The sequence below is a fragment of the Pongo pygmaeus genome, chromosome 21, assembly GCF_028885625.2.
Source record: "Pongo pygmaeus isolate AG05252 chromosome 21, NHGRI_mPonPyg2-v2.0_pri, whole genome shotgun sequence".
NCBI lineage: Eukaryota > Metazoa > Chordata > Mammalia > Primates > Hominidae > Pongo > Pongo pygmaeus.
The window spans coordinates 65,534,598-65,560,740 of NC_072394.2; the positions used below are offsets into that span (position 1 = coordinate 65,534,598).

Sequence of the window (26,143 nt, forward strand, 5' to 3'; positions counted from 1 at the left end):
CCACCCACCCCTCTCCGTTGTCAAAAATCCTCTGTTAGGAAGCTCTGTGCCAGGATGACTTGGACTTCTCAGGAGGGTGGGCCTTTTCAGCTCCTCCCACCTCGCCTGATGGAATTCACACACACCCCTCCCAGCCACCCCTCTCACCCAGCAGTGAAGGGAGAATCTCCCTCCACTCACTCAACCTCGGGAGAGATTAGAGTGACACTATTATTTTGAGACAGGGTCTCACTCTTGCCCAGGCAGGAGTGCAGTGGCGCCATCTTGGCTCACTGCAGCCCCGACCTTAGGGGCTCAAGCGATCCTCTTGCCTCAGCCTCCCGTGTAGCGTGGACTACAGGCGAGCACCACCATGCCCAGCCGATGTTTTAATTTTTGGTAGAGATGAGGCCTCTCTCTGTCGCCAGGCTGACTGCGCCCGGCAGAGTGCCACGCTCCTGCTGAGCAGTTTTGCGCCCACTCCCCTCTCATCCCCTCCCGCCCTTGCTAACTCACAGCATTGCAACAGTCACAAGTCCCCACCTGCCGAAAGGAAGCTCCTACAGTCCCCTACAACCCCCAGGGCAGCCTTTCTCGGGAATTTTCAAGATTCCTGGGGGAGGGGCTGCCATCTGCGCCTTCATTGAGCCTACAGGCAACTGGAACGTTTGAGTCCCCCAGGGCAGCGACTGCCCTGGCGGCCTGAGACAGAGCTTGGCCGGACCTGGCGACTCCTGAGCTTGTGGGAAATGGACATGGCCAGCACCGCCTTCAGGTTCCTGCCCAGGGCACAGTTCCTTCAGGCCGGGGATCCCGGGGAGGGGTCCTTCCCCTCGGCCAGGGTCATCGTTTTGCGATCTCTCCCGGGAGTCTGGGTTTGGAGTCTGGTCTTAGCCGGTGGCAACTGACGTGGCCTGACCACCCGGCCCGTCCAGGTCCACGGGTGAGGGGCCGCGGTGGGGGTGCTGCTCCCAGCCCAGCAGGCAGCCCTGGACGGTGACCCCGGAGCAGGAACCAGGGCTGCGCTGGGCACTGACCGGGCCCTGGTACCGAGGCTTCTCCCTCCCCGGGGTCTTCCTGGGCCTTGGGTCGCCTGGGTCCGCTCCGGCGCCTGGGGAGGGGTCTGCGGCCTCGGAAACCCGCGGGTCCCCCCTGCCCCTTCCTGAAGGGAGTCCCTCGGCGCCGCGCGCTGCCTCCCCCACACTCGGGTTGAGGAGCAAGGAGAGAAAAGAGCGTCTTTCTCTCTTGCTCAAAGCTGCGTGTGTGCAACGCGCCAGTCCCGGGATAATTTTAACTCGCGGCCGGAGAGAACGCGCCGCCCGCCCGGCGTCTTTTTTTTTCCACCCCGGCGGGCTGGGCGGCGGCGCGGGGCGGGTAGGAGCCCCCCCGCCCAGGTGGGCCCGGCTGAATGGGGGGCTTGTGCAGGCGGGGGCGGGAAGGGGAAGGGGAAGGGGCCGCCCACCTCCCGCCCCGCCCGCCCGCCCGCGCGCTGCCGGCCCCGACGCCGCCGCCGCAGCTCAGACTCCGCTCAGCCATGGCCCGGCCGCCCGCGTTCGCCCCGCTCCTGCTCCTGCTCCTGCTCGGGGAGCTCCTGGCGGCCGCCGGGGCGCAGGTGAGCGCGAGCTCCGGGCTCTGAGGCTGGATGTGGAGCCGCGACTGCCCCGGCCCCGAACCCGCCACTCCGGGGTGCCCGGCGCAGCCTCGACGCCCCCAGCCCGTGTCGCCGTCGGGGCGCGGAGTCGCCAGAGCCTCGGGATGAGCCCCGTCCGGCCGCGTCCTCGATGGGTCCTCGCTGGTCCGGGTCCGCCCGCGCCGCCGCCTCCTCTGGGAGCACAAGGAGGCCTTTGTTCCCGCGGCCCGAGGGAGGCGGGGGACACACTGCGCGGGGGCGCCGGGCTCCGCCCGAGGCTTTGGGGCTCACCGAGGAGAGCGGCGTCGTCGCAGGCCCCGGAGCCGCTCGGGACCCGGGAGGAAGGGACGCCGGGTCAGGCCCACCGGGGCACCTGCGCTCCTTAATGAGTTTTCTCCGTTTCAGAAAGTGGGACTCCCAGGCCCCCCCGGCCCCCCAGGGCCGCCCGGGAAGCCCGGCCAGGACGGCATTGACGTGAGTTTGGGGGTGGGGAGGGCCCCGAGCGCTCTGGGGTTCTGGCCCTGGCCCTCACCTCCCTGAGCTCCCCGGCCTAATGGAGAGAAAACCAGGCCCCACCTCCCAGAGCCGGGGTGACATCAGGGGGCAGCCAGTGCCTTCACGGGATGGGGGTGGCCCTGCGGGGACTGCTGGTGGGCAGGGGTGGAGGGTGTCACGTGATGGTCCTCCACCCAGAATGCCGGCACTGAGGTGTGTGTCTCTGGGGTCCCCTGAGGGGCCCGTGCCCCGTGTTCGGGGTTCTGGCCTCTGTGGCTGAAGTGGGGAGAGGCACGTCCATCGGGTGGATGGGGGCCGGGGGTCTTGTTGGAGGCTGCTGGGCTCTGGAGCCAGCCATGGAGAGGGCTTAGGAGCCGACTCAGTCCCGAGATGATGTCCCCTACGGGTATCTCAGGCCTGGTGTGGGCCAAGCAGCAGGAGGAGGCGGCTGAAATTCTGCAACTGTGCCTCCCTTGGAGGGACCGTCTGGGGTGAACCTCCCCATGTGGCCACCACCAGGGCAGGGGTCCCCTCAGGGCCTGTCCTCGCTGTGTGGTCCCCGTGGAGGGCTGTGGAGGGCTGCACCAAGAGCCCCCCGTGACCCACCCTCTGCCGCCCTGCCCAGCTCGGCCTCAATGGCCACAGCCTCCTTCCAGTCTGTCCAGTTCACCCCTTTGCCCAGTGCTGCCCCACACAGGGAAGGGTGCCCTCTAGGTAGGGATCGGGGGCTCAGGGGCCCCTTTTGTCTGCTGGGGCTGGGCCTCCGGGGCTGATTTGGAGGCCAGCGCTGCTCTTTTCCCCGAGGCGGGGTTCTTGAGGGACCTCTGATTTTCAGGGTTACATGTGGGTGTCTTTCCTCACAGGGAGAAGCTGGTCCTCCAGGTCTGCCTGGGCCCCCGGTGAGTGTCCCTGGCTGGGGAGACAGCCTTTTTCCAGTCTGGAGAGAAAGGGGGGACTCGAAACAGAGGGGTCATTGATATCCTGTCTCATCCTGCCGGAGCCCGGGTTGCCTGAGGGGAGGCCTCAGAGGGCTTGGAGCAGGCCCGGAGCCAGTGGGGCGGGGCGGGACGGGAGTGTGTGGGCTCAGCCTCTGCATGTTCTGGGCAGGGCCTGGCTTTGCAGCTTTCTTTGGACCAGCGCCAGGCAGGCCGGGGCCGGGGCTGGTACAGCCCTTCAGGTCCTCCAGGCCTGAGGTCACCTGGAGCCCTCCCACCTTCTTCAGCTCCAGGGGTTGAGGGTCCTGGGGCTCAGAGCCCTGTCTGGGCCCACTGGGGGTCCTACAGAGATGCCTGCTGGCCCTTAGCCAGGGAGGCCAAGGTGACCAGACGAAGGTCTCACAGATGCCACTGAGGGATGGGGCAGGCAGCCTTCCTGGGCCAGCAAGGTGTGGGCAAGCAGGACACACGTGCCCCAGCTGAGCCGGGTCTGCCAGACAGCAGGGAGGACCCAGGAGAGGGGCCCATCTCGTATGGCTGGGTTGGGGGGAAGTGGAAAGCATTTTGCTTCATTGCTGAAGGCCTGGGCTCCAGGCCAGACCCCGCCTTCACATCTCTGCCCTTTCCTCCTGCACAGGGACCGAAGGGGGCCCCAGGAAAGCCGGGGAAACCAGGAGAGGCCGGGCTGCCGGGACTGCCGGGTGTGGATGTGAGTGCGCCTGCCCCTCCCCCATGCCCCGCTCCCCGCTCCGGGTCTCTGGAGGAGTCCGGCCTTAATTGCTGTTGTCCAGCTGGGCCTGCTCAGGCCGGAAGCCCAGTCCTGAGAGAAGTCTCCAGAAGTCCCCAACAGGGGTCCTTTGGCCTTCATCCCAGACGCCACTAGCATCTGGCAGGGGACAGAGCCAGCCCAGTGGAGTCGGAAGTCCCGCCAGCCCTCGCTTGTCCAGGAATGAGTGCCCATTGTCAGGCCCCTCTGCCCACTGCTGGCCAGGCCCCTGTGAGCCCCAGGCTGGCCTCGCTCAGTCATCATGGGCTCCAGGCCTGGCCCCAGGGCCACTGGAGTTTTGTTCGGAGGAAGCCGGGCCTGAGAAGTGAGCTGTCCAGTCCTGCTGGGTTGGTCCCCGAGGCCTGACTACAGCAGGTGCCTCCGTTGCTGGCTTCCCGCTGGCTGCCCCCGTCCTCCCAGAGCCTCTGGCCACAGCAGGCAGACAGTGGACAGGGCCAAGAGAGGAGGCTGCTAACCTAAGGGTCTTCTATACCTCTCTGGACTCACCAAGGGAAGGGTCCATGCTTCCACTTTTGCCTGGGGGGTGGCATGTGCTTCCCATGTGGCCCCTTGAGCTCGCCCTCTGCCTCTTTCCCCAGGGTCTGACTGGGCAAGATGGACCCCCTGGACCCAAGGGTGCCCCTGGGGAACGGGTAAGTGCCTGCGCCAAACCTCACCCTCAGAGGTGAGTTCCCCCGGCCCCCTCTGGCTGTTCTGTGTCCACAAGGCCAAGGAGCTGGAGTTCCAAGGACAGCTGCCCTGCCCATGCCTGGGGTGGAGGAGCAGAAGGGCAGGGTGCCAAGTGGCCGGTCCCCTGTGCCTGCCTCCCTGCCTCACTTCCACGTATGCCCAGAGTTGTCCTGGAATCCAGACCATGGCAGGGAGAAGGGGGATGGTTTGGGGGAACCCACCCCAGGTGCCTCCTCAGAATGTCCCTGCAGCCCCCAGGGCCCTGGGTGGACCACCACCAGGGACCCCCGGGCACGCAGCCTGCAGAGTCCCCTGTGCCTGCCTGTTGGACACTGAATCCTTTACCCTGACGGAGCGGCACCACCGCCCAAGAGTGCTTTCTCCCCTCGTGGCTTCTGAGTCCAAAGCCGACGCCAGCATCCTCTCTTCGGCCTCATAAGACGTGGCTGTCAGCCAACTGGGTGCCACTGGCCTCAGGCGGAAAGCATCACAGAGGGCAGGAAGGCTGGGCTGGGGACACGAGGACACAGCCCTGCCCTTGGGACCCTTGGGAGCTTGTCAGGCATGAGGTGGATTCTGAGCTGAAAACAGGAGGGAAACAGTAGCTGCTGGCAGCCGAGTCCGTGGTGCCCGGGGGTGTGGGGTGGGCTCGTCCCCAGGCTTTCAGGAGGGGCCTCCAGCCTTAGTGCAGGGCTCGTGTGTGCCGTCCAGGGAATGAGGCATCTCAGGCAGCAGGGGCCAGACAGGGCCCAGAGGGTGTGGAGGGCAGACAGGGCCTGGCTGCCCAAGGCTCTGGGGCTCGCTGACGTGGGCGGGGGCTGAGGACTCAGCAGGCTCCGTGGGTGGGTTATCGGGAGGGCTTCCTGGTGGAGACAGGCACCTGGGGTCACTTCTCAGACCTGCCCCACGTTGCACCTTCTTGCGGCGGGCGCTGGGACTCTGGTGCCATCTGTCTCCAGCAGCTCCCCAAGACAGCAAAGACCCTCCAGGTCAAGAGGGCTCAGAGGCCCTGCCCCTCTGTGAAGTGGGGACTTGGACCCTGTTGTCCTGGGAGTTGGAGTTGTGGCGTCACACTTCAGAGGGAGGGGATTGGGTTTGCAAATAGAGGCCCAGCCCAAACTAGACGCCTGCTTTCCTCCCACAGGGAAGTCTGGGACCCCCGGGGCCACCCGGGCTGGGGGTGAGTATGGAGTGTGGTCATCTCCTCTCCATGGGAGTCTGGGGAGCTGGAGAGTCTGGTCTAAATGGGGTGGCCTCCAGGAATCCCAGAGGCCATCCCTGGCCCTCTCGTCTGCAGCCTCTCCGGAGGCTGGTTGCCTGGATGGGGTCCTGGTGCCCTCTCTGGGCTGGGACCAGACACCCATCCCTAGAACCGCCCTTTCCCCGGGACCCACCTGAGCCATCTTAAGGAGGGGTGAGGCGCAGCCCTTCTTGTGCCTGGCAGGCTCTGACCCCATGTTTGGCTTTGCAGGGCAAAGGCCTCCCTGGACCCCCCGTGAGTACTGACAATCCTTGGGGCCCTGAGCAAGCATGCAAGTCCTGAGAGCCTGCCAGGCTGGGATGTCCCAAACCGTGCCTGGGGGTGGGGCTTCTCAGGGGCAGCGATCTGACCACCCCATACTTGGAGCCCCTCTCCCTTTGGAGGTGGCACACCAACCCTGGGTGGGGATCCTCGGGGCTTCCGGGTGCAGACCTCCCCACCTCTCTTTACTTCCCTCCAGGGAGAGGCAGGAGTGAGCGGCCCCCCAGGTGGGATCGGCCTCCGCGGCCCCCCGGTGAGTGGCTGTCCCAGACCCCCTCAGAGTGTGCTCACCTGTGGCCTCCACCCCCAGACTCAACAGCCAGGGGCTCCCTTCCCCTCTCCCTTTTCCCTTTCTCCCCCACCCCAACCTTGGTGGGTGTTGGTAGAAGCCCTGGCCAATGATCCAGACCCGACCTCAGGACGCAGACACCAGCACAGGCCGTGGGAGTGGGGGCTGGCGGGAGCTGGGCGTGTCCACCTCCCTGGGAGAAGCCGGGCACCTCACTCAGGTGGGGGCTGGTCCTACTCTGTCTAAGTCATACCCCCTCCCCAGGGACCTTCTGGACTCCCCGGCCTCCCTGGCCCCCCAGGACCTCCCGGACCCCCTGTAAGTAGTGGGCAGAGGCTCTAAGACGTGCTGGGCATGGACTAGGACACTGGGTTGGACCCTCCCCATTCCCCGTCCCCAGGCTCCATGCCCCTCCGAGATCTCCTAACCCTAACTCGGCCACTCCCAGGAACAGTCAGTGGTGGGGGCAGTGGCTGTGGCTAGGCCAGCCAACTTGGGGATGGTCAGGACTCAGGTCCCCATGGCCCCAAGGACAGGTGGATTCTGTCATTGTCACATGCCCTGTGGGTGGGCCAGCAGCTCCCAGCAATGGCCACTTGGGGGATGGGATGAAGGGTCTCCAAGTCCCCTGGTGGATGGGGAAGGTCGTGGTCTGTCAGAGAGTGGGTGGGTGGGTTGGGTGGCTGCAGGTGGCTGGGGAGGGCGGGAGAATGTCAGCTGTCTCTTTGTGTCTTAGGGACACCCAGGAGTCCTCCCTGAAGGCGCTACTGACCTTCAGGTAGGCACTTGAAGCCATTTGTTAAGGGGGCTGGGGGGTGCCTACCTTGGGAGAAGGGGGCCTGGCCTGGAGAGGGGCTTGTCCATGCTGGCAAGAAGGCAGGGCCCGAGCCCTCCCTGGGAACGGGAGTTCAGAGCAGACAGCTCGGGCACAACCTGGCAGAGAGGCTGGCTGGGACCTCCCCCTCCCCCTTCCCACCCTCCTCGCCACCGTCTAGACCTTCATGGTTCCTCATGAAGCCAGGCGCATGGAGCTGTGCAAATGCAATGAATCACAATCATGTCACAGAGCCATCCAGCTCCCCTGCGTCATCCGCAGAGGGCGCCCTTGGCCACAGATGGCCACAGAATAGTCCCTCACTATTCTGCGTTCGGGACTGGAGTCTGGGACCCACCTTTATCTTGATCTTTGAGTCTCGTCATTCGCCTGAAAAGAAAACAGGCTCAGGCCGGGCGCAGTGGCTCACGCCTGTAATCCCAGCACTTTGGGAGGCCAAGACAGGAGGATCGCTTAAGCTCAGGAGTTTGAGACCAGCCTGGGCAACATAGTGAGATCTTTGTCTCTACAAAAAATTGTTAAAGTAGCCAGACGTGGTGGCGTGCCTGTTGTCCTAGCTATTTGGGTGGCTGTGGTGGGAGGATCACTTGAACCCAGGAGGCAGAGGTTGCAGTGTGCTGTGATCAAGCCACTGCACTCCAGCATGAGCAGCCAAGCTCAAGCCTGTCTCAAAAAAACGAAGAGGAAAGAAAACGGGATCCATCTCTCCTCTCTGTTTGGCCATCCGTGGTGGCAGTCAGCGCCTTGTTTCCATAGAGAGGTTTGGTAGTTTTGAAGGGAAAAGCTCGGCCTACTCTGACCTGACCACCGACGGCTGTCTACCAGCCTCTCTCCTCACCCCACCCCTGGGCCTAGGTGCCTGGCCAGCCTGTGTCCCAGAAGGGAGGCTTTAGGGAACCTTCCAGAATGTGGTGCGTGGTTGGCCCCCGACCACGGGCTGAGTGGGGCGGGGGCTGAAGATACAGGTCTGCACCCTTGGCCCAGCCTGCCTATTGCAGCCGTAGGATAATCTAGAAGCAGCCCTGGGTTTCCTGAGCATCAGGCCTGTTGCCTGGGCTCACAGCGACCCTCCTAAAAGCCCCATACCGAGCACATTCCTGTGCTGTGGACGGCCCCGACCTGAGGCTGCTGCAAGGCCCCCTGCAGAGCCGGCTGCCGCTGTGCTGAATGGCTGCTTTGATACCCAGTGTCTGCCGTGGGGCTGAGAAATCCGAGCCGGCTGCTCCACGCAGCCCCCGCTGTGCTTGGCCAGTGCTGAAGGAGAGAAGGAGACCCTGTCTGTGTCCTGTCCCAGTGCTCTCACCGGTGCGAAGTGGCCTCCTGGGGTCCCGTCACCGTGCGGAGTGGCCTCCCGGGGTCCCGTCACCCATGCGGAGTGGCCTCCCGGGGCCCCATCACCGTGCGGAGTGGCCTCCCGGGGTCCCGTCACCGTGCAGAGTGGCCTCCTGGGGTCCCGTCACCCACGTGGAGTGGCCTCCCAGGGCCCCGTCACCATGTGGAGTGGCCTCCTGGGGTCCTGCGGGCACTGATCTCTGCATCAGAGGTCCTGCTGTGTTTGGCTGGGAGGGGTCTGACTGCTCTGTTTTCCGACAGTGCCCAAGTATCTGCCCGCCAGGTCCCCCAGGGCCCCCTGGAATGCCAGGGTTCAAGGTGAGTCATGGGTGACTGGGACCCAAGCACCACCCTGTGCTGGGCAGGAGGCAGCTGGGCTCGCATGGGGCTGTGGAGGTGGTGGGTCCAGAAAGCCGGGCCCTGGTTCCAGGCTTGCCCCAGTAAGAAAGCCAGGCCAGCCTCCCTGTCCTGCCTTCAGCACCCCAGTGACACGCTGATGTGGCCAGGCTGGGACTGGCCATGGGTATCAGAGAGAGACTGTGGGGGAGAGCTAGCCTCAAGTTCCCACCCCAGCCCAGCTCTGGCCCGCTCCTGACCGCAGAGCGCCCTCATGTGGGTCCTAGCACCTCTCAGGCCTCGGTTTCCCCATGAGGGCCCAGGCCCACAGTCCTGTGCGCTGCCGTGTGGTGGGCCCTGGGCTGACTGACCCTGCGGGCCTTACTTCAGTGTTGCCAGGGAGGGGGTGTCGGGGGTCTGGGTGGGGCAGTGACCCCACATTTGCTTGCAGGGACCCACTGGCTACAAAGGCGAGCAGGGGGAAGTCGGCAAGGACGGCGAGAAGGTAAAGCTGCCGCATAGCAGCTGGGGTGGAGCTGGGGACTGGAGGCTGCGCTCGGGGGGGAGGGAGGGGCTGGGGGCTGGGCTCAGGCGGGAGGGAGGGGCAGTTTCATGGGTGCACCTGCGCTGGCACCTACTGTGCCTGTCTTCCAGACAGGGTCTGGCTGATCAGAGCTGGGTGATTTAGGCAGGGTCCCTGGACAGACCCCCTCCTGCCTGGCCTTGCTGGAAGCTCCCTGGTTTGTGTCTGTGGCCGGGGCGAGGGGCATCTGTGAGGATGGCTGGCTTTAGCCTGTAGCCTCCCCTCACCTGTGGCCGCTGTCCATGGAGGGTGTCTGTCCATGGTCACCTGCAGGCCGGGGGACCAGGTCTGGGATGCCCTTTAGCATGGCTGGAGTGATCAGATGAGGAGACCCCAGGTGCACATCAGAGGGGTCCCTGCTTGGCCACGAGGAGGGGCCTGGACAGGGCTGAAGGGCCTTGTGGGAACAGTGACCACGGACCCAGGCCCGGCAGGGCAAGGCCACCGAGACGCGGGGGACTGCTCTGGAACTGTGGGCAAGTGTCCCCTTCACAGAGCCTCCAAGGCCCAACTGTGAAGGGGGCAACACCCCCAGCTGCTTGGGCTTCAGTAGGGTGACTGGAGGCACCGAAAGGTGCAAGGAGAGCCAGATTGGGCCACTGACCACCCCATCCCCTCTTGTTTCAGGGTGACCCTGGCCCCCCGGGGCCCGCCGGCCTCCCGGGCAGTGTGGGGCTGCAGGTGAGGCTAGGAAGGGGTAAGGATGGCGGGATGGGAACTCAGCCACAGAGTGATCAAGCCGTGCACATATCTACCCCCGAGGGGGCCAGCTCCGGCTGGGGGGGTGTTTGGCCAATACCCAGGCACAGGAGCGCGACCTGGCTGGGGGTCCCACCTCTGCCAATACTGCTGATCTCAAGGCTGGTGCCGCCTCCCTCTGGGGGACCTGAGCTGAGGCTGAGGGCTCATGGAAGACACCAGGGCTCCCAGGGGTACCCCGAGGGCCGAGGCCCTGGGTGCTCCCCGGGGTGGAGGTGCAGCCCCAGCCTCTGCATCTGTGTCTCTCTCCCCCAGGGCCCCCGGGGATTACGAGGACTGCCAGGGCCACTTGGGCCCCCTGGGGACCGGGTAAGTCCTGCAGCCCCTAGTGGGGGCCGGCCAGGTGGCTGGGGGCCTGGTTGCCCGCACCTCCAGACTTCAGATGGGCCCCGTGAGTGACACTCTGAAGCAGCCGGCACCCTGGCTCTGGCCATCGCCGCCGTGGCGCAGGCCTTGCTCTGGGCCCCTGTTCTCGCATGTGCCTGGGCGAGGGCTGACAGTCGGCACTCACTGACGCCTGCACGCAGTCCCAGGCTGCTGTGAGGGCTGTTCACGCGTGTGCCTGGGCGAGGGCTGATGAACTCTGCTCGCTGACACCCACACACACAGTCCCAGGCTGCTGTGAGGGCTGTTGCGGCTTAGGCCAGAGCAGGAGGGGAAGCAGGGATTTGGAGACTATTAGGTGGCATCTTGGGGGAACTTGCTGGGGAGCCCTAGAGGAAGGGCTGCTTGTGTCTGGGCCGCCCCTGGGGGAGCACTGGGGGGATGCTAGCCCAGCTTCAGACAAGAGGACCCCGGATCCCCTCTCTCCTCTGCAGGGTCCCATCGGGTTCCGAGGGCCACCTGGGATCCCAGGAGCACCTGGGAAAGCGGTACGTGTGTCAGTGGACAGTGGGCGCCGTGCCTCGTGGCCTCTCTCCCCTTTCCCTCTGCTCTTCTCAAACGCCCCCAGCCCCACTGGGGCCCCTCTTCTGTGGCTGAGCTGTTCCCTGGACACCCTGGGAGGGCTTGTGGCGTGGGTACGGGGGTGCTTACCAATGGAATCCATTCTTTGTGGGACATTCGCCTCCTTTCTGGTTCTGGATGTGGAATGAGGGGTCACCATCGTCCCTCTGGCACTTCTGGCCATCTCTGACCACTCCTGGAGGGCCCAGGCCTGGAGGGGCCCCCATCCCACTCTCCGACCATCCCCATGGTGTTAACTCTGTCCCTGCCCCACCTCATCATTTCCAGGGTGACCGAGGCGAGAGGGGCCCAGAAGGGTTCCGCGGCCCCAAGGGTGACCTCGTAAGTGAGAGGGAACTTGGTTCCCTGGGTCCTTATGTGGAAGAACCCAATTTCCCTCCTGACTCATGCTGGGGAGGGGGACACACTTGGGAGTGAGACTGCGAGAGGCTGCCCTGGGTGGGCCTGGGGGTGCGTGGGGGTGAGCCTGGCCCTGGAGGGCCCCAGCTCTCTCCCTGGCCCCAGCCGTTCTCCCAGAGCCACATGGAAGCTCTGTGGCCCCCTGCAGAGCGGCCCACAGGCCGGGTGGAGGGACAAGGCTCCAGGGCTTGGATCCTGCCCCCCTAGAGAAACGGCTCTCGGGTTGAGCAAGTGAACATAAACAAGGTCCAGAGGTAGCCAAGCGTTCCAGGAGTGGAACTGAAGTGACCGTCCCCAGACTGGTCGGCCTCCACACCTCCCTCGACCGAGCCCTGGCAGCCGGAGCGCAGGGAGCCGCCACGCCGTGCTGCAGCATCCGTGGATCCAAACACAGTTTTCTCCACGCACCCACAGGCCCCAGGGTGGTGGTCGGGGGTGGCCCCTGCCGCCGCCCCCCACAGCTCCTTGGTGGCCCCGAGCAGCTGGCTGGGGAATGCGTGAGGCCGTCTGGGAAGAGACTGCCACTGCTTCTGTCACTTGTGTGTCCTCTAGGGCAGACCTGGTCCCAAGGGAACCCCCGGAGTGGCCGGGCCAAGCGGAGAGCCGGTGAGTGCACGTGGCTGCTCCTCAGAGAATGCTCCTGCCCGGGTCCTGGCTATGTACAGGCGGAGACGGCATTCAGAAGGGCTGGAGCTCAGTGTCCTGTGCTGTGGTCATCTTGAAATCCGGGTTAACGGTGGAACAGCCCCGCAGCCCCACACATTTCTCTCTTGCCAGAGCCTCACGAGTGTGCAGGAGTAGGGGCCTCAGGCTGGGTTTGCCTACATGGAGGACACGGGAAGTAAGGGTGGGTGGGTAGCACCGCTGGGCAGAGGTGGGCACTCCCGGGGTCCCGGGCACCTGTGCGGGCACCTTCCTTCCTGCTCGATGCCCACCCTCAGCCCAGACCTGAGCTCCCTTCCAGCCCCTCGTGTTGCCTCTGCCCCGGAGCAGTGCCCTGTCTTGGGACACCCAGCAGTTGGCTGTGTCCTGCTTCCAAAACCAGTCCAGGGTGGACGAGGCGGGCCTGGCCTAAGTCTTGGCTCCCAAGCCTCAGTTTCCCCACTGTAAAATGGGCCAGAACCGAACTTCCTTAGGGCACCATGATGTGCCTGGTGGACGAGGCCTCGGGCGTCAGCGCTGCATCAGCACCGCCTCTGCCACCCACCCGCACCCCTCGCCTGTGTGGTCACCGAGGCAGCACTGGTTGCCACACGGCCACCTCGGTCATGAAACCAGACAACTGCCAGGGTTTGGGGGCAGACACAGTTTTAGGTTGCTGGGGAAGGAGGACTGTAGAGGGAGGGAGGGGGCCGCCTGCCCAACGGGCCTTACGCATCCCTTGTCCCCAGGGCATGCCGGGCAAGGACGGCCAGAATGGCGTGCCAGGACTCGATGGCCAGAAGGTTGGCATGGGGCTCCGGGTGTGACGGGAGGGAGGGGGCTGGAGGGGAGTTCTGCCTCCCGAGGCCTCAGCCTCCCCTCCCGCACCCCAATCTCTGTCCTCACAGGGAGAGGCTGGTCGCAATGGTGCCCCGGGAGAGAAGGGCCCCAACGGGCTGCCGGTGAGTGCCCGGTGGGTGGGGCCAGCCTGGGGTGCCACAGCTTCTGCCTGCCCAGTGGCCCATGTTGGGCTGGATGGGTTGGTCACTGTAGAGCCGACTCCCTGTGAGGAGTTCTGGGGCCTGTGTCCGTCAGGGCCTGGCACAACCCCTGGTGCCCAGTGAGTGCTGTGGACGTTTGCCTGTGTGTTTGCATGTGTGTGCTTATTCGTGTGTACGTGGGACATGTGTGAACGTGTTGATGGCCATCCCTGGATGCCGTACGGTCATCACCCCCATGGGCTCCAAGTAGGGGCTCCTGCATCCAAGGCCAGGGAAGCTGTCAAAGCCGCACCTCAGGTCCACGAGGCTGGGAGAAGTCGGGGTGCACTCACTCTGGCCCCTGCACCCTGCCTGTGTGCACGCCCCTGTGTGCTGCTGCCTGTGTGCAATGTGACTGGCAGCCCTGACCGCAAGCTCTCTCCTGGCAGGGCCTCCCCGGACGAGCGGGATCCAAAGGCGAGAAGGGAGAACTGGTACGTGGCTGCAGCCGCTTTCTTTCTGGGAGAGGAGGCAAGGGGCCGGGAGGCGAGCGACCTGGCCCCGATGCAGGTGTAGGCAGGTACTCACAGCTCTCCTTCCTCTGCAGGGCAGAGCTGGGGAGCTGGGTGAGGCTGGCCCCTCAGGAGAGCCAGGCGTCCCTGTGAGTATCTGCGGCGCCCCAGACCCCACCCCATCCAGCCTATGTGCAGACCCTGCCCTGACACCCTCCTTCCTTTCCCTGTAGGGAGATGCTGGCATGCCTGGGGAGCGTGGTGAGGCTGGCCACCGGGGCTCAGCGGTGAGTGCAGGGACGTGGCCCGGGGTCGGGGGTTAGCACTGAGCCATTGGCACGTGGCCCCAGTTTCTGAGCAGGCCGGGGTGGCATTTGGTTGCCTCGATGGGCCAGGCCCACAAAAGCCTAGGATGCCAGGAGGTGTGGGGCCCCGCCTTCTTGTCCCTCATCCGCTGGGAGACGGTCGGGGCCAGGCCGGAGCTGCCCTGTTTCCTTCTTGTCCCTCGCCCGCTGGGAGATGGTCAGGGCCAGGCCAGAGCTGCCCTGTTTTCAAGTCTTCTATGCTGAGCCCAGCCTTGTGCCCTCATAGACTGAGATAATGACAGCACCAGCCACAGGGCCCTGGTGGGGGGAGCCATGGGCATGGGTGCCTGGCCCCGAGTCTGGCCTGACAAATTGGGTCCAGGGCATGCCTGAGTTCTGAGACCCTCTAAACTGCCCTGGGAGGTAGCCCTCCCTCTGTCCCCAGCAACCCAGCCAGGTGGCTTAGAACCGGCTCCTGTGTCCACCCACTCTGGGGGGAGGCCGAGCCAGGCTCCCTGGGACCTCTTGGGGACTCCTCAAACCCTGAGACATCCACTCACACCTCACCTTTGTCTTCCAGGGCGCCCTCGGCCCACAAGGCCCTCCCGGAGCCCCTGGTGTCCGAGGCTTCCAGGTGGGTGAGGTTGGGGCAAGGGCCTGGCACAGGGGGCGGCACACCCAGACCGGCCAGACCCGACAGGCTATGGGCACTGACGAGCCAGGACCTCCTTCCCCAGGGCCGGAAGGGCAGCATGGGAGACCCTGGCCTTCCAGGACCCCAGGGCCTCCGAGGTGACGTGGGTGACCGGGTAAGTGGCCCTCTCAGCAGGAAGATCCCCTGCTGCCCCCTCTACCCCCATACCACAGTCCCCCACCCCCCACTACAGTGCTCCACCCCCCACCACAGTCCCCCACCCCCCACCACAGTCCCCCTACCCCCTACCACAGTCCCCCCACCCCCTACCACAATGCTCCACCCCCCGCCACAGTGCTCCACCCCCCACCACAGTCCCCCCACCCCCCACCACAGTGCTCCACCCCCCACCACAGTCCCCCACCCCCTACCACAGTCCCCCCACCCCCCCCACAGTCCCCCCACCCCCCCACAGTCCCCCCACCCCCTACCACAGTGCTCCACCCCCTACCACAGTCCTCCACCCCCCACCACAGTCCCCTACCACCCCAGTCCCCCACCCCCTACCACAGTCCCCCACCCCCCACCACAGTCCCCCCCACCCCCTACCACAGTCCCCCACCCCCCACCACAGTCCCCCACCCCCCACCACAGTCCCCCCACCCCCCACCACAGTCCTCCACCCCCCACCACAGTCCCCCCCACCCCCTACCACAGTGCTCCACCCCCCACCACAGTCCTCCACCCCCCACCACAGTCCCCTACCGCCCACCACAGTCCCCCACCCCCCACCACAGTCCCCACCCCCTACCACAGTCCCCCACCCTCCACCACAGTCCCCCACTCCCCACCACAGTCCCCCACCCCCTACCACAGTCCCCCACTCCCTACCACAGTCCCCCACCCCCCACCACAGTCCCCCACTCCCTACCACAGTCCCCCACCCCCTACCACAGTCCCCCAACCCCCCACCACAGTGCTCCACCCCCACCACCATCCTCCACCCCCCACCACAGTCCTCCAACACCCCACCACAGTGCTCCACCCCCCACCACCATCCTCCACCCCCCAGCACAGTCCCTCACCCCCCACCACAGTCCCCTGGGAAGCAGACAGGGAGAGGCCCTCGCAGCTCCCGGTGGGAAATCTGGCCGTGGGCAGTGTCTCCCTGTGTGGCGGAGGCAGTGGCATCAGGGCCCCGACTGTGGCGCCTTTGGCCCCTCTGACCTTCCACGTGGTGTTCCTTGTGGGCGGGAGGCTGCGGAGCCTGGGCCGCTCTGCCTCCTGCCCTGCGTAGAAGCCTGGCGGGACCTGCACATGGTCAGTGTTCATTCCTCAAGACTGGCGTGGAGGCTGAGGCTCAAGAGCCATGCCTGCTCCTGCCTAGCGAGTGTCTGCAGAGGTGCCATTGACAGAGGATCACGTTGCTATAAAATAGGTTTGAACACCATGTCCCGAGTGACTGTAACAGTCACATCTACCTCGTCAAGACTTTTTCCTGCTGGTCTTGCAGCAGCTGCAGCATTAGCTCCTTGGGGGTCCGGGCAGAAGGGGGGCATGACCTACCCAGGGCCACAGCTCACTGGGAGGAGCCTGTGGGTCTGGTCTGGGCCCCAGCCACGCTCCACCAGGTCCTTGGGGACCTCATGTGCCTGCTGTGACAGCCTCTGCTGGGCAGACAGACCCCTTTTTAGACGTGAATCCCGAGAAGCCTCCAGGACACGGCTGCAGATGCCCCATCATTCCAGGGGGATGGTCATTCCAGGGTGATGGCCGGAGCTGTGGACACCACCACCCCATGGGGGCATAGCGGGCTGTTTGTTGGCCTCCAGGCAGGACATTCCAGAGGTGGGGGCCATGCCAGCAACCTCAGGGCCTCCGAGATGGCAGGGCTGGCACCCGCCCCGAGGGCACTGCGCCTGTCCCAGGTGTGGGTGGGGCCTGGTGGCTGAATTTCCCTTTCACTTTAAACTTACGGGAAAGCCTCCCGCTTTTCTGCCATTTGGGCAAGTTCTCACTTACGCAGCCATGTGAACAAATGGACGTTTTTTTAAAGGGATTCATAGCAACTCCCAGACATGTCCTAATTTCACAATCTCAGGGGAAGGTGATTAGATGAGCTTTTGCATCTTTGACTCCACTGCGATGGAATTATCCTGCGATTGTGCAAAAATACCGGCACGAATTCACGGGTGTTACAAACAATGCCAAACCTAACGGGATTTCACTACCCACAAGGGGAGGCTGGACAGAGCCGTCGGGCCAAGAGGCTGTGAACGTGAGCTTGGCCTTTGGGCCTGTGTCTGGGAGCCGGTGTTCACAGAAGCCCTTTGTGCAGCACAGATGGGGATGTGGGGAGGTGTTTACCATTCCTGGGCCCAGGGCAGGCTCACTTTAGGGATTACTGCCATTCCTCTAATCCAGAACCTTCTCTCCATGCCCAGGGTCCGGGAGGTGCCGCAGGCCCTAAGGGAGACCAGGTGAGCTGGGCACAGGCCGGGGCAGAAGGAAGGACGGCAAAGCTGCACAGCTTCTCCCAGGCTCCGCCTGCCCCGGCTCTGGCCCTGGCTGTGTTTTCGGGACGCTGAGCCTCCTTTCTCCTCTTGCTATCTCCATTGGTCGCCCTTTCTGGCTCCTGCCACTCCTGCTTAGCACAGTGACAGCAGCTCTGGGCACCCAGCCCCCAGGCATGCCCCGGCATCCCCCGCTGCCTTCCTGGGTGCAAACAGCTGGCCAGAGTGTCCCTGCATGGCTCTGGGTGCAACAGAAGCTGCTTCTAGTCCAGGAGGCATCAATGGGAACTCTCAAAGGGACAGAGGTGTTTCCTGCTGTCCTTCTGGAGAACTGACAGAGGGCAGGGGCTAGCCTCTGCATGTGTGTTTTGCAGGCAGATTCAAAATGCATTTCTGTTCTTCGAAGCACTTTTCTCTTTGGAAAAGTGTCAGGGTGGGTGGGGCCATGGTCGTGGCTGCCCTGCCCTCCTGCAGAGCCATCACTTCTAGGCACAAGGCCTCTCCATAGGGCTGGAGGGCCTGCAGCCATCGAACCCCCACCCCAGGTTCAGGTTCTGCTTGGCAGAAAAGCCTCATTATGCAAACAAATGTCTTCCATTTTTTGGCCCCGCCCCCGCCTGCAGGTCTCCCAAGGCAGGGTCCTGGGCTGCGTTTGGAGCGGGTTAAAAGGCAGCCCTGGGGCCTGGGCTTTTGGCCTCGAATCAAGATGAACGTTACACGCACGGAGGCTTGAGAGCAGGCAGTTTAAGGCATGAAGTCCCTACTCATGCATGAACAGCTCTTTTAACTTTGGGGTGTATCATTTTCAGGGTATTGCAGGTTCCGACGGTCTTCCTGGGGATAAAGGAGAACTGGTGAGTGAGTAATTAGTTAACCTCACTGTTACCAACAGCTGAGAGCAAGGTCGCCACTGTGGCTGGGGAACAGTCCTGGGTACAGGGTCAAAATCTGCAGCTCCCGGTGGAAGATCCGCAGCTCTGCTGCGCAGCGTGGGGATGCAGCAGGGTCGGGCAGAGGCCCTGGCCACTGGCCGCCCCTTAGCAAGTGGGCAGGGCCTGGCAGGAAAACTCAGCGGCTCTGGAGTCTGACCTGACCCGGTGCTCAGACATGTGGGCTCCCACACTCTGCCCCGTGGTATGGCACCTGCATGAAGCAGTCACAGCTGCGTTTTTGTTTTGTTTTTTTGTTTTTGTTTTTTTGGGGTTTTTTGTTTTGAGACGAGTCTCACTCTGTTGCCCAGGCTGGATGGAGTGCAGTGGCGCGATCTCAGCTCACTGCAAGCTCGGCCTCCCAGGTTCACGCCATTCTCCTGCCTCAGCCTCCCGAGTACCTGGGACTACAGGCGCCCGCCACCACGCCCGGCTAATTTTTTTGTATTTTTAGTAGAGACGGGGTTTCACTGTGTTAGCCAGGATGGTCTCGATCTCCTGACCTCATGATCCACCTGCCTCGGCCTCTCAAAGTGCTGGGATTACAGGCCTGAGCCACCACGCCCGGCAGGGTTTTTTTTTGAGACGATGTTTTGCTCTGTTGCCCGGCCTGGAGCACAGTGGCGCGATCTCGGCTCACTGCAGCCTCCGCCTCCCGGGTTCAAGAGATTTTCCTGCCTCAGCCTCCCAAGTAGCCAGGATTATAGGCCCTCCCACAGCCGACTAATTTTTTGTGTTCTTTTGGGTTTTGTTTGTTTGTTTGTTTTTGAGACGGAGTCTCGCTCTTTCGCCCAGGCTGGAGTGCAGTGACGCCATTTCGCTCACTGCAACCTCCCCGGTTCAAGCGATTCTCCTGCCTCGGCTTCCTGAATAGCTGGGATTACAGGCGCCCACCACCACGCCCGGCTAATGTTTGTATTTTTAGTAGAGACAGGGTTTCACCCTGCTGGCCAGGCTGGTCTCGAATTCCCGACCTCAGGCAATCTGCCCGCCTCAGCCTCCCAAAGTGCTGGGATTACAGGCACGAGCCACCGCCCCATGGCCTAATTTTTGTATTTTTAGTAGAGACGCGGTTTCACCATGTCGGCCAGGCTGGTCTCAAACTCCTGACCTCAGGTGATCCGCCTGCCTCAGCCTCCCAAAGTGCTGGGATTAGAGGCGTGAGCCACCGTGCCAGGCCCACAGCTGGTTTTTAACTGAAGAAAACTCCACTTCCACAGGCCTAAAACTCAGGTGAAGCATGAAATTAGGTTCTTGTTTGAGTCCCTTGACAGACACATTTCTCCTTCCGGAGGTAACAAATGGAGCAGTCGTGAGTCCGAGGGAAGGACGGCCTTTCTGGCTTTCCCGAGGCCGGGGTTTTTCCTCTATGATTAAGTCTTTCCTTTGTTTCTGGATGAAATAGAAACAGCCCAGCCCCAGGGACCCCAGTCTCTGGCAGACCCCCGCAGCCCAGTGTAAACTTTTTATGCCTGGGGACAAAAGACCTCAGTTGTATGTGTTTCATTTAGTGAATTCTTTTTTTATTTTTTATTTTTGAGACGGAGTCTTGCTCTGTCCCCAGGCTGGAGTGCAGTGGTGGGATCTCAGCTCACTGCAATCTCTGCCTCCTGCGTTCAAGCGATTCTCCTGCCTAAGCCTCCCGAGTAGCTGGGACTACAGGTGCCTACCATCACACCCAGCTAATTTTTGTATTTAGTAGAGATGGGGTTTCACCATGTTGGCCGGGCTGGTCTCAAACTCCTGACCTTGTGATCTGCCCGCCTCTGCCTCCCGAAGTGCTGGAATTACAGGCGTGAGCCACCGCGCCCGGCCCATTTAGTGAATTCTTAGATAACCCTGACAAATGGACCCTGGAAATCCCAGAAGCTGCCCTACCTGGCCACTGTTGCTGGTGGGGTGAGGGGCAGAGCCCCTTGCAGGCGGAAAAGCTAAGGCTTTGCTCTCAGCTACTTGCACAGCCGGGCTGTGTGAGGTGACCCCCACCCTCCTGGCCTGAGCGGAGCATGGTGTCGGGGCCCGGTCGGTCCCTCTGCTGCGTGGTTAGACTGTGTCAGTCTGTTTTCTGCAGCTGTAACGGAACACCACAGCTTGGGTAATTTACAAGGAAAAGAGATCCATGTGGCTCCTAGTTCTGGAGGCTGGGAAGCCCAAGACCGAGGGGCGCATCCATCGAGGGCCTCCCCACTGCGTCATTCCATGATGGAAGGGCAGAAGGGCCAAGAGGAGGTGCCAGAGACAGGGAAGGAGCCCAACCCATCCTTTTCATGAGGAACCCACTGCAGAGACAGGAGATAACTGTGTTAGTTTACTCCGGAGAGCCGAGCTCTCAAACCTAATCACCTCTCAAAGGCCCCACCTCTTAACAGCATCGCAGTGGCCATTCAACTGCAGCATGTGTTTTGGAGGAGACATTAACCCGGCCGACTGTGTGTTGACGCACCTGGGGCCAGTCATTCCTGAGGACCCAGCTGGAGCGCGTTCCAGGGTTTTAGGGCAGAGAGGTTCAGCCTAGCACTAGGCATGTTAGTAAGAAAAAGGAATGGAAACGAAGTAAGCACGTGTAAGAGACAGCACCGCGCAGCTACCAAAGTCACTCTTCCCGGGAAAGTAAGTTTTTAAAAAGCTTCAATCAATCGATGCAATCACAGAAATATAAAAAATGTATATAGAATAACAGAAGGACGGAACCACTGTCAATATTTGGATGTAGTCTAATAGCAGGTGTGTGGATGATTTGATTTATTTTATCCTCAGCTGGCTACTTCCCACCCACCCGACAATACACACTTAGTTAAAGCACACAACTTTTTCTTCACAGGGTCCCAGCGGCCTGGTCGGACCCAAAGGAGAGGTGAGTGCCCGGCGACTGTTCCAATGACACCATCCGTGGGCGCCTGCTGGCTTCCTGCCCACCGCTGGGCAACGAGGCAGCCCTGCAGGGCACTGCCCAGATCTGAGATTGTAAAAAAGCTTGCTCTGGTCAAGGCTGGGCAAGACGGCTCCTTGTCGGCCGGGAAAGAGCACGTCGGGGTGGCTCTGGGCTCCTGGGCTCACCCCTGACCCACCTTCCTCTGTTTCTCTGCAGTCTGGCAGTCGAGGGGAGCTGGGCCCCAAAGGCACCCAGGGTCCCAACGGCACCAGCGGTGTTCAGGGTGTCCCCGGGCCCCCCGGTCCTCTGGGCCTGCAGGGTGTCCCGGGTGTTCCTGGCATCACGGGGAAGCCGGGAGTTCCGGTACGTCACTGTCCCAGCTTTCACAGGGTTGGGATCGTGTTTTTTCCTGAAGGAAGTTACTTTGCGGGGTGATGGTGGGAATGCCTTACAGAGGCTGCCGCCCCCATGCTGACGAATGTGTGGGGTGAATTCCAGGGGAAGGAGGCCAGCGAGCAGCGCATCAGGGAGCTGTGTGGGGGGATGATCAGCGGTAAGTCAGCCACCCGCACCTGCTGCAGAGGGGCCCGTCCCCACCTGGGGGTACCGTGCCTGGGGCTACACACAGAGCCTTTGCGCCACCGCTTTCCAGCCAAAGTGAGCCGCTGGCACTCACCCCGCCTGTTAGCCCTTGGGGGTCCACGTCCACCTTGGCGTCTGCCTGTCCTCTGCACTAGAGGATGACCCACTCTCCAGCCCCGGATTCAACCAGATTCCCGGCACGCAGCAGATGCCCTAAAGCCTGCAGAATGCGATGGGTGCAAGAACAGCGGAGTGTGCCCCTGTGGCTGGCAGGGCAGGTCCCTAAACACCCCCAAGGGCACTTCCTTCACCTTCCCACTCTCAGGCTTCTCAGGCTCCAAGGGGTTGGGGGTCCTTTCTAGCTCCGGCGTTCATCACCCCAAAGCAGTTAAACCATTTTCCATCAATCAGAAGGAAAACTTCCTTCTGGAAGGCAGCACTGTGTAGGTATTTTATGCTTTACGTAACAATACTTTTGATGATCCTCTCTCGAGTAAACGCCTGCACCCTTGTTTTCCCAAAGAACAAATTGCACAGTTAGCCGCGCACCTAAGGAAGCCTTTGGCACCCGGGTCCATTGGCCGGCCCGGTCCAGCTGGCCCCCCTGGACCCCCAGGACCCCCAGGCTCCATTGGTCACCCTGGCGCTCGAGGACCCCCCGGATACCGCGGTCCCACTGGGGAGCTGGGAGACCCTGGGCCCAGAGGTGAGTGTTTGACCCCATGACACAGTCACCCTGCTGTAAAAATCCCTGAGACTGACTTGTTAGGAGGCGCTGCTTCTGGTGCCTGCCATGCGCCCTCAGTGGTAACCCCTGGAAGGTGGGGGCCTCTCATGTTTTAGGGTGTAGCGCAGTTAACTCCTTAGTAATCCTGTGGGAACTGGAACATTTTAAAAATGTGATGTTTTTCTCAAATACCATTAGAACAATATTTGGCAGGGAGGGATTGATTAAAAATGTGATGAAGGCTTGGCGCGGTGGCTCACACCTGTAATCCCAGCACTTTGGGAGACTGAGGTGGGCAGATCACGAGGTCGGGAGTTCAAGACCAGCCTGACCAACATGGTGAAACCCCCGTCTCTACTAAAAATACAAAAAATTAGCTGGGCATGGTGGCACACGCCTGTAATCCCAGCTACTTGGGAGGCTGAGACAGGAGAATCACTTGAACCTGGGAGGCGGAGGTTGCAGTGAGCCGAGATTGCACCATTGCACTCCAGCTTGGGCGACAGAGCGAGACTCCATCTCCACAAAAGAAAAAAAAATGTGAGGAATAGCCGGGCGTGGTGGCTCATGCCTGTAATCCCAGCACTTTGGGAGGATGAGGCAGATGGATTACTGGAAGTCAGGAGTTCAAGACCAGCCTGGCCAACATGGTGAAACCCTGTCTCTACTAAAAATACAAAATTAGCCGGGCAAAACACAGATGTAAGATTTGAATGACGCAATTAGAGGGATGTGAAAATGCCCTTAGATGACCCATGGGTCGAAAATCATTTAAAATATGATTACAAAATATTAATAAATACTCAACTGCTTAATAGGCATAAATATTTTGAACAAAACTAAAATCCCATTCAAATTGGCTGCCGGAGGTCAGGGAGGTGGTTCAGCCGTGCACGGCTCAGCAGCAGGCATAGGTTCTGACGGCTGTGCCACTGGGCGGTTTCACTCTGGGAACATCTGAGTTCACTTGTGCAAGCCCGGCCTCCCGCACCCCTGGGCCATGTGCCAGAGCCTGGGGCTTACGGCTGCAGACCTGCACAGCCTGTTACTGTGCTGGGCCTTGTGGGCGGTTCTAACATGGTGGTGGGTATCTGTGTTAAACACATCCAAACACGGGAAAGGTATGGTAAAAATTGGGTATGATAATCTTACGGGACCACTGTCGCCTATGCGGTGTGTCGTCCTCCTGCAGCCGTCCTGCGGCACAAGACTGTGTACAGGTGGGTCCCTCTTGTCAGACCCCATCAAGCCCTACGCATGTGACATCTGTACTTTTCTAAATGGTTCCACTTCGGTAAAAAGCTGGCACCCTGTTTGTTACAAAGGTCGATCAGACACCGCTGTGGTGTGGCTGCAACAGATACTCTAACCATGTGTCTGTGTCACACCTCGTGACAGGAAACCAGGGCGACAGAGGAGACAAAGGCGCGGCAGGAGCAGGGCTGGACGGGCCTGAAGGAGACCAGGGGCCCCAAGGTACGAGTCCACGGCCAGCAAGGCTTCACTGGGTGACATCTCTTCTGCCATCTTGTAGCTTTATGTGGGGGCGTGCTTGGGTTATGAATGGGTCTCTTTTCCTCTTCTCTTGGCAAAGCAGAGAGACAAGATTAGGAATTATCTCAATAACCACTTTAATACATAAAAGTTTAATCGGGGCTGGGTGCGGTGGCTCTCACCTGTAATCCCAGCACTTTGGGAGGCTGAGGCAGACGGATAACCTGAGGTCAGGAGTTTGAGACCAGCCTGGCCAACACAGTGAAACCCCATCTGTATTAAAAATACAAAAATGAGCCGGGCGTGGTGGCGAGCGCCTGTAATCCTGGATACTTGGGAGGCTGAGACAGGAGAATCGCTTGAACCCGGGAGGCGGAGGTTGCAGGTTGCAGCGAGCCGAGATGGCACCACTGCCTTCCAGCCTAGCGACAGAGTGAGACTCCATCTCAAAAAAAAAAAAGTTTAATCAGTAAGCAGATCCTCCTGGATCTATTTTAGCTAAGTCAATTTGGTTAGATTCTGTTTAAGCTACTCAGTGTCTATTTCAGTTAAATTCTAACAGAATGTTCTCTTAATTGACCTGTGCATACATTGAATATTTCCATTTCTAATGTCAAGAATAAATGCTTTGTCACGGAAGGAGGCAGCGCCAGGATCCTTGGCAAAGGCCATCCCCTGCCTGCCCCTGCCTTAGCCTGGTGCCTTCTCAAAACCAGGAGGCCTTAGACTTCAAGGATGTGTGTGCCCAGATGAGAAGGATCCCGAACAGTCTTTGAGAAGGCACCCGCTCCCACGTCTGCCTGGGTGCCCTGGAGCCCTCTCCTCTCTCCCACCCACCCCACCTCTGCCTGGGTGCCCTGGAGCCCTCTCCTCTCCCTCACCCACCCCACCTCTGCCTGGGTGCCCTGGAGCCCTCTCCCCTCCTCCACCCACCCCACCTCTGCCTGGGTGCCCTGGAGCCCTCTCCCCTCCTCCACCCACCACACCTCTGCCTGGGTGCCCTGGAGCCCTCTCCTCTCCTTCCCTCCATGCACGCACACTGCTTTCTAGGTGCCCTGGAGCCCTCTCCCCTCCTCCCCTCCAGGCACGCACACTGCTCTCTGGGTGCCCCATGCTCCTGGACTCTCCTTTGCTGACCTAGCTCTGCCTCTACCTGGTGTCCAAACGCACAGGGGTCCCAGGCCCCAGCCACATCTCTCCACCTGTGGCTCTGAACAGCGTCTGTGTTGCGCTTGCTGGTGGACAGCAGCCTCCCGGCTGCGCCATGCCCACACCATTCTGGACTTTGTCACCTCATCTCAGTGAAGGGCTCTGACACCCCCCACTTAGGCGGCTGACTCCCTCTTCCCTCACACCCAGGCCTTCCCCCATGGTTCCACTGTCATCACTCACCAAAGCCACCCCACAGCCCCCCACCCCAGGCCCCCTGCTCACTCCAAATCCACTCCTTACTCACACAGCCCCCACCAAACCCGTGTTAAGTCAGAATGCAGGTGTCCTCAGGACGGCTCTGCACCCCTGCCTGGAGCTGGCTGTGCCTGACCTTCTCCGGGCACTCCTGACCGCCAGCCCCGCGGAGAGCCTTTGTGCGCCCTGTTCCCTCGGCCTCCCCCCCCCCAAGCGAAGAGTGAGCTGATGGAAGAGCAGGGCGTGCCCGCAGCTGGACGTCAAGTCCCCCTGCTTTCAGTCTGGGCTGCAGCTGAACTCAGGACCCCTTCTGCTCTGTCCTAAGGACCCCAAGGTGTGCCCGGCACCAGCAAGGACGGCCAGGATGGTGCTCCCGGCGAGCCTGGGCCTCCCGGAGATCCTGGGCTTCCAGGTGCCATTGGGGCCCAAGGAACACCGGGGATCTGCGACACCTCAGCCTGCCAAGGAGCCGTGTTACGGGGGTTGGGGGGGGAAAAATCAGGCTCTAGAAGCTCATAAAATTCGACATGAGGAAGTAAGCAAGTGACAAGGACGCCTGAAGCGCAGTGGGGCGGTCCTGAGGGAGCGGGCAGTGTGGCAGGCTGGTGACGTCCAGGAGAGGGAGCCCCTGGCTGCCCCGCGGCCGCCGACTGGACACGCGGGCCCTGCCAGCGAGCACCCTCATCGGGCTGTCGCCTGACAGCATACCTCAAAAGGCCCCAGCTAATAAACCTGTAAGCCCAACATTTGAGAGAAGGTAGGGTGTATATATAAAAGGTTGTGTACAACTCCACGAGGTGAAAAATATTCAGTAACTTGTTTACATAGCATTTGTGTAAAGACTATGATTTCATCCCAATAAAATGATATATTAAATCTTCAGATTAATGACTGGCTATAGAGTAACAAAAAAATAAAGAATTTAATGTACAGTAAATTCTCTCCCATACAAAGGTCTAGTCTGATGTTTTGTGTACAAACTCACATCTCCAATTAACAGTATTTATTGAGGGTGACTTTGTATTGCACT

General features: G+C 61.6%; 1 protein-coding gene across 1 annotated transcript; it reads left to right on the plus strand.

The window, feature by feature from the left end:
* Positions 1 to 1,439: 1,439 nt before the first annotated feature.
* On the plus strand, positions 1,440 to 25,993 carry COL9A3 (collagen type IX alpha 3 chain). The gene is made up of 32 exons (XM_054468035.2): positions 1,440 to 1,591; positions 2,015 to 2,083; positions 2,968 to 3,003; positions 3,677 to 3,748; positions 4,405 to 4,458; positions 5,640 to 5,675; positions 5,967 to 5,990; positions 6,217 to 6,270; positions 6,571 to 6,624; positions 7,043 to 7,084; positions 8,735 to 8,791; positions 9,261 to 9,314; positions 10,020 to 10,073; positions 10,407 to 10,460; positions 10,970 to 11,023; positions 11,385 to 11,438; positions 12,069 to 12,122; positions 12,908 to 12,961; positions 13,067 to 13,120; positions 13,588 to 13,632; positions 13,746 to 13,799; positions 13,884 to 13,937; positions 14,536 to 14,589; positions 14,693 to 14,764; positions 17,034 to 17,069; positions 17,912 to 17,956; positions 20,853 to 20,885; positions 21,120 to 21,266; positions 21,402 to 21,456; positions 22,009 to 22,191; positions 23,611 to 23,688; positions 25,439 to 25,993. The coding sequence occupies exons 1-32, from the start codon at positions 1,514 to 1,516 to the stop codon at positions 25,630 to 25,632; spliced, it is 2,058 nt and encodes a 685-aa protein (XP_054324010.1). The 5' UTR covers positions 1,440 to 1,513; the 3' UTR covers positions 25,633 to 25,993.
* The last annotated feature ends 150 nt before the right edge of the window (positions 25,994 to 26,143 follow it).

What these genes read in the sequence shown, in the direction of transcription:
- COL9A3 (XM_054468035.2), top strand. Translation starts at nt 1,514, where the DNA reads ATGGCCCGGCCGCCCGCGTTCGCCCCGCTCCTGCTCCTGCTCCTGCTC. An exon ending in CAGGTCTGCCTGGGCCCCCG is followed by an intron (nt 3,004 to 3,676) that starts GTGAGTGTCCCT and finishes CCTCCTGCACAG; the next exon opens with GGACCGAAGGGGGCCCCAGG. An exon ending in CGGGACTGCCGGGTGTGGAT is followed by an intron (nt 3,749 to 4,404) that starts GTGAGTGCGCCT and finishes CTCTTTCCCCAG; the next exon opens with GGTCTGACTGGGCAAGATGG.